Genomic DNA, 6807 nt, shown 5'->3' with positions numbered 1-6807 from the left:
TGATGGATCCTGGCAAAACCAATTGAAAGTCTTCTGGAAATGATTCACTATTCTAGAACCCATTTGAGATTCATGGGAGGAGGTCTAGATATCAACATTAACAAGAAAGAGGTTGATTCCACCTTTCATGAATGACTTTGAGGGATGTATGACTTCAGTGGAGAAAGTAACAGCAGATGTGGTGGAAACAGCAAAAGAAATAGAATCAGAAGTGAAGCCAGGCATAGTGGCTCACACGTGTAACCTCAGCACTTTGGGAGGTGGGGATGAGAGGATTGCTGAACCCAGAGGTTTGAGATCAGCATGGGCAACTTGACAAGACCTCGTCTCTACAATAATTTTTTTTTTCTTTTTTTTTGAGTTGGAGTCTCACTCTGTCGCCCAGACTGGAGTGCAGTGGCCGCTCCCGGCCACCACAGCCTCAAACTGCTGGGCTCCGGCGATCCTTCTACCTCAGCCTTCCAAGTAGCTGGAACCACAGGCGCGCGCTACCATGCCCGGCTAGTTTTTGATTTATTGTAGAGATGAGGTTTCCCCAAGTTGCCTGGGCGGGTCTCGAACCCACAGTCTCAGGCAATCCACTCACCTCAGCTTCCCAAAGTGTGGGATTACAGGCTGAGCCACCAAGTCTGTCTTACAATAAATTTTTTTAAAAATTAGCCAGACGTGGTGGTGCATGCCCGTAGTTCCAGCTTCTGGGAAGGCTGAGGCAGAAGGATTGCCTGAGCCCAGCAGGTCAAGGCTGTGGTGGCCATGAGCATGCCACAGTACTCCAGCCTGGGAGACAGAGTGGATTCTGATTTTTAAAAAAGAGAGAGAGAAAGGCTGGGCACAGTGGCTCAAGCCTGTAATCCCAGCCCTTTAGGAGGCTGAGGTGAGAGAATTGCCTGAGTCCAGGGATTAGAGACCAGCCTGGGCAATTTGGAGAGACTTCGGCTCTATGATAAATCAATTAGCTGGGCGTGGTGGCATGCGCCTGTAGTTCCAGTTATTTGCAAGGTTGAGGCGGAAGGATCTCCTGAGCCCAGCAAGTTGAGATTGCAGTGGCCGTGAGCATGCCACTGCACTTCAGCCTGGGTGACAGAGTGAGACTCTGACTAAAAGAGAGAGAGAGCAAGAGAGAGAGAGAGAGAGAGAGAGAGAGAGAGAGCGAGAGAGAGAGAGAGAGAGAGAGAGAGAGAGAGAGAGAGAGATAGACAGAGAGAAGTGGAACCTGAAGATGTGACTGAATTACTGCAATCTGATAATAAACCTCTAATAAATGAAGAATTGCTTCTTATAGATGAGCAAAGAAAGTGGTTTCTTGAGATGAAGTTTCTACTGATGAAGATGCTATGAACTGTTTTTTGGTTGTTGTTTTTTTTTGAGTTGGAGTCTCACTCTGTCACCCAGACTGGAGTGCAGTGGCCACTCCCGGCCACCACAGCCTCGACCTGCTGGGCTCCAGCGATCCTTCCGCCTCAGCCTTCCAAGTAGCTGGAACTACAGGCGCGCGCTACCACGCCCAGCTGATTTTTGATTTATTGTAGAGATAAGGTGTCACCAAGTTGCCCAGGCAGGTCTCGAACCTACGGGCTCAGGCAATCTACTCACCTCTGCCTCCCAAAGCAAAGCAATCTTTCTAAAAATCTTTCGTTATATTTTTAGTTACATTAGTTTTTTTAAATAGAGATGGGTTCTCACTATGTTTTTGTTGTTTTTTTTTAGTTGGAGTCTCGCTCCGTCGCCCAGACTGGAGTGCAGTGGGCGCTCCCAGCCACCGCAGCCTTGGCCTGCTAGGCTCCGGCGATTCTTCCGCCTCAGCCTTCCAAGTAGCTGGAACTACAGGCACGCACTACCACACCCGACTAATTTTTGATTTATTTAGAGATGAGGTCTCGCCAAGTTGCCCAGGTGGGTCTCGAACCCACGGGCTCAGGCAATCCACTCACCTCAGCCTCCCAAAGGCACGAGATTACAGACTGAGCCACCGAGCCCAGGCATATATTTTTAAATTAATGTATGTACACTGTACTTTTAGACACAATGCTATTGCACACTTAAGAGACTGCAATATAGTGTAAACATAATTTTTTTGTAGTGGTAAATAAAACAACTTGTGTGACTCACTTTATTGCAATATTCACTTCATTGCAGTGGTCTGGAACCCAGCCTACATCTCTGAGATTTGCCTGTACCTCTCAGCTATTTGTTGCTGCACAACAAAGTACTCCAAAAGTTAGTGGTTTAAAATCATAATCATGTTATTTATTTGCCTATAATTTTGCAACTTGGGCAGGGCAGGACAGACATAGCCTTTCTTAGCTCCACATGGGGTCATCTGGGGAGGCGCTAATGGGCTAGAGAATCTACTTCTAAAATGGCCTCCTTCACGTGGCTGGTAAGCTGGTGTTGACTATTGGCTAGGAGTTCAACTGAGGCTGTTAGCCTGGACCTTGGTGTTCCTCCATGTGGTTAGGTTTGTTTTTCACAGCATGGAAGTCTGAGAAGGAAGATTCCTTCATTTTTTTTTTCTTTTTTTGAGTTGGAGTCTCACTCCATCGCCCAGGCTGGAGTGCAGAGACATGCTCAGGCCATCACAGCCTCGAACTGCTGGGCTCAGGTGATCCTTCCACTTCAGCCTTCCAAAAAGCTGGAACTACAGGTACATGACACCACACCCAGCTTATTTTTTGATTTACTGTAGAGATGAGGTCTCACCAAGTTGCCCAGGCTGGTCTCAAACCCCTGAGCTCAAGCAATCCTCTCACTTCAGTCTCCCAAAGTGCTGGGATTACAGGTTTGAGCCACTGTGCCTATCCTGAGAAGACTTCTAACATAACTGCTGGCTTCCCCTGACTGCAAAAGCAGAAGCTAACAGGACTTCTTAAGGCATAGAACCAGAACTGGCACAGCATCACTTCCAATGCATTTTATTGATTAAAGCAAGTCACAAGGCCAGCCCGGATTCAAGAGGAGAGAATTTCCAATAGTGCAAATACTGAGAGGCATGGTTCATCTGGGACTGCTAAAGTAACAGACTACCATAAGACAGAAGTTCTCAAAAAATGTTCTGTAGCTGTATATGTGGACTGACAATTAAGTTTGCAAACTTGCCACTATGCACTTTCGTTGGCTGTACCATACAAACAACTCAGTAAGGTTTCATAACCTTGGTATATCAGTGTCTCATGGCTGTGTTTGTGTCCACGTGTGGCAGTGTCTTGCTGAGTGGTGTTCATTATTGTTGTTGCATGTTTTTGTGAGCCATTGCAAGAATGTCAGAGCTTGAATTAGAGCAACAAACAAATACTAAATTTCTTGTTAAACTTGGCTAGAGTGGAAGTGAAATCAAAGTATGTTATTCCAAGTTTATGGTGATAATGAAGAAAACAGCAACATACAAATGGATTAAACATTTTTCTGAGGGGAGAGAAAGCGTTACTCATGGAGAGAGGTCAGGATGGCCAGTCACAAGCAGAACTGATGAAAACATTATAGAAATTTGTTGAATTATGCGTCAAACTTGTCTACTGACTGTGAGAAACACAGCAGATCAAATAAACATTGATAGAGAAACAGGAAAATCTTAACCGAAAATCTTGGCATGACAAAGGTGTGTGTAAAAATGGTCCCAAAACAGCCAGGTGCAGCGGCTCTCGCCTATAATCCCAGCACTTTGGGAGGCCGAGGTGAGAGGATTGTCTAAGCCCACAGGTTCCAGACCAGCCTAGGCAACTTGGTGAGACCTCATCTCTACAATAAATAAAAAAATTAGCTGGGCGTGGTAGCACATGCCTGTAGTTCCAGCTACTTGGAAGGCTGAGGTAGAAGGATCACCTAAGCCCAGCAGGTCAAGGTTGCGGTGGTCAGGAGTGTGCCACTGCCCTTCAGCCTGGGTGACAGAGTAAGACTTCAACTCAAAAAAAAAAATAAAAATAAAAAGGTTCCCAAAGGAGCTCTTACATCACGGTGCACCAGCTCACACAGCACTATCTATAAGGGAGTTTTTAGCCAGTAAACAAATGGCTGTATTGGAACACCCTCCCTACTCACCTGATCAGACCCCTAATGACTTTTTTCTTTACCTGGAGGAAATAATGAAAGGAAGAAATTTTCAGGACATCAAGGGTAATACAATGACAGCTCTGATGGCCATTCCAGAAAAAGAGTTCCAAAATTGCTTTCACAAGTAGACTAGGTGCTGGTGTCAGTGTATAGCTTCCAAGGGGAGTGCTTCGAAGGTGACCATAGTGATATTCAGCAATGAGGTATGAAGCACTTTTTCTAGGATAAGTTCACAAACTTAATTGTCAGACCTCGTATTTATCATCACCTTTAACTGTATTGATTTTTTAAGTAAATTAAAGCTTTAGGTTGGGCTCGGTGGCTCAGCCTGTAATCCCAGCACTTTGGAAGGTCGAGGTGAGTGGATTGCCTGAGCCCGCGGGTTCAAGACCCACCCGGGCAACTTGGCAAGACCTCATCTCTACAATAAATCAAAAACTAGCCGGGTATAGTAGCGCGCGCCTGTAGTTCTGGCTACTTGGAAGGTGGAGGTGGAAGGATCACCGGAGCCCAACAGTTTGAGGCTGCGGTAGCCGGGAGCGTGCCACTGCCTTCCAGCCTGGGTGACAGAGTGAGACTCCAACGTCTGAGGGACAGTGAACTGGCCCCCTGTTTTAAAAGTTTGAGGACCCCTGGGTGACTCCAAGCTTGGTACAGTCATTCAATAACATCATCAAACATTCAGGTTTTTTTCCATCTTCCCATTCAACCATCTTCAGCATGTTAGTTTTTCATCTTTAGACTTGTCCTTTACTAGGTCACAGTCCTCACACAACCCCGCATGAGGAAATAATAAGGGGGAATCTCCTCTTGAATCTTTGTCTTTTTATCTCGGAGGAAAAGATTTCCCAGAAGCAGCCTTCATTTCTGTCAGACACTATTCTACTCTCAAATTTCATGGCATCTGCGATTAATATAGCAATAACAATCGAACATCCCTGAGCAATACCAAGCACAGCTAACACTGTCCTGAGACTTTTTTTTCTTTTTTAAGTTGATGTCTCCCTCTGTACCCAGGCTGGAGTGCAGGGGCACGCCCCTGGCCACCGCAGCCTCGAGCTGCTGGGCTCAGGCGATCCTTCCGCCTCTGCCTTCCAAGTAGCCGGAACTACAGGCACGCGCCACCATGCCCGGCTAGTTTTTGTTTTGTTTTCTTTTTTAACTGTAGAGAGAAGGGCTCGCCAAGTTGCCCAGGCTCATCTCGAACCCAAGGGCTCAGGCAATCCTCTCACCTCGGCCTCCCAAAGTGCTGGGATTATAAGCGTGAGCCATCGCGCCCGGCCCTGAGACTACTTTTCACCCAACAAGTCCGAGGACAATCGCGGCTTTAGGAGACGGAAGAAAATCCCCCAGGTTTACGCCGTCACTAACGATGGCAGCTAGCCCGGCTCTTAAATTCAACCTCCTGGCAAGCTCCACAAAACACCCTCTCCGCGATCTTAGTCACGTGGCCCTTTGCGTCTTCTCACCCACTTCAAATATGGCCGCCAAACTCCATCCTCCTTTGCCGTCAGCTCCGCGGTGACCGCTCCGGCTTCAGGCCCACTTCCAAAAGGGCCTCCCCCCGCGGGGCTGCGGCTCCGAGTGCGCACGCGCGAATGCACAACCTCTTCCGGGCAAGATGGCGATGGGGCTGGTGTGCGGCCGCCGGGGGCTTCTGCGCCTGCTACGGCCCGGGCGGCAGGTAAGGGTACCCTGGGGCTAAACGCAGGGATGCTGCCGTGACCCTGAGACCCGAGCCCAAGGGCACTTCTTCCTGGGGGCACGAGTGGGCTCTGGCTGGCTCACCGGGACCTGAGTGTGTCATGACCTCGGGTCGCGTGAGGACGCAGGAGGGTCACTCCTCCGGCTCCGCGGGCTCGGCTGCGCCGTTTCTCTGTCGGTTCCGGAGACCCGGCCTCGCCCCTCCGAGGGCAACTCAGCCTGGTCCCCTGGGCCCCGGCGTGGGTCTGCGGCAACCGAGATGCGGAGAGCCCGGGCTGGAGCTCCGCTCTGCTCGCGCTAGCTGCGTGTGTCCGGGCCAGCCGCCTGCACGCGGAGAGCGGCAGTGTCCTCGCCTCTGGAGGAGCGAGCGTCGTGAATGCCCTGGGCCCCCACGCTGGGACTCCTCCCGGCAAAGGGGCTCCATCCTGCTTTACCTGCTCAGTTCCACAGCGTCGCAGAGTCCTCGCGGTGGCCCCGGAAACCGCCGGCCGCGGGGCTCCTGGTCCCGGTCATCCCGTGCTGCGGTCGCCCGCACTACGTCCTCCTCGCCGCCCCCGGCCCCCGCTGCCTCAGTACCTCGGCCGTTTTGTTTGCAGAAGCCCAGGTAGGAGACTTTGTTCCTGCAGGGTTTAGAGTGGTGCTTCTTGGTTGGTTTCCTTTTTATTTTGTTTTGTTTTTATTTTGTTTTGTTTTATTTTGGGGAGGAGGAATATGGAGCAGAGTTCTCGTCCACACTCCACACAGCTCTCCAAAATGTTAGCACATCTCTGCTTGGGATGGATTTTCTTTCTTTTTTGAGTTGGAGTCTCACTCTGTCGCCCAGACTGGAGTGCAGCGGCCCCTCCCGGCCACCGCAGCCTCGACCCGCTGGGCTCCGGCGATCCTTCCGCCTCAGCCTTTCGAGTAGCCAGAATTACAGGCACACGCTGCCACGCCCGGCTAATTTTTGATTTATTGTAGAGATGAGGTCTTGCCAAGTTGCCCAGGCAGGTCTCGAACCCGCGGGCTCAGGCAATCCACTCACCTCAGCCTCCCAAGGTGCGGGATTACAGGATG

At 49.9% G+C, this 6807-nt stretch overlaps 1 protein-coding gene across 1 annotated transcript in view; it reads left to right on the top strand.

Moving 5' to 3' along the window:
• The first annotated feature begins 5637 nt into the window (after positions 1-5637).
• The window catches only part of OXA1L (OXA1L, mitochondrial inner membrane protein), a 6814-nt gene continuing 5644 nt past the window's right edge, over positions 5638-6807 (top strand). The window contains exons 1-2 of the mRNA XM_008065279.2: positions 5638-5731; positions 6194-6355. Coding sequence (XP_008063470.1) covers positions 5669-5731; positions 6194-6355 — 225 coding nt within the window. The 5' untranslated portion in view covers positions 5638-5668. The remainder of the gene's footprint in view (positions 5732-6193; positions 6356-6807) is intronic.

The sequence above is a fragment of the Carlito syrichta genome, unplaced genomic scaffold (genome assembly GCF_000164805.1).
Source record: "Carlito syrichta isolate Samal-C Ts95f unplaced genomic scaffold, Tarsius_syrichta-2.0.1 Scaffold308201, whole genome shotgun sequence".
NCBI classification, from domain to species: Eukaryota; Metazoa; Chordata; class Mammalia; order Primates; family Tarsiidae; genus Carlito; species Carlito syrichta.
The sequence above is the reverse complement of the archived record's forward strand: the minus strand, read 5'-3'. Positions and strand labels throughout refer to the sequence as shown.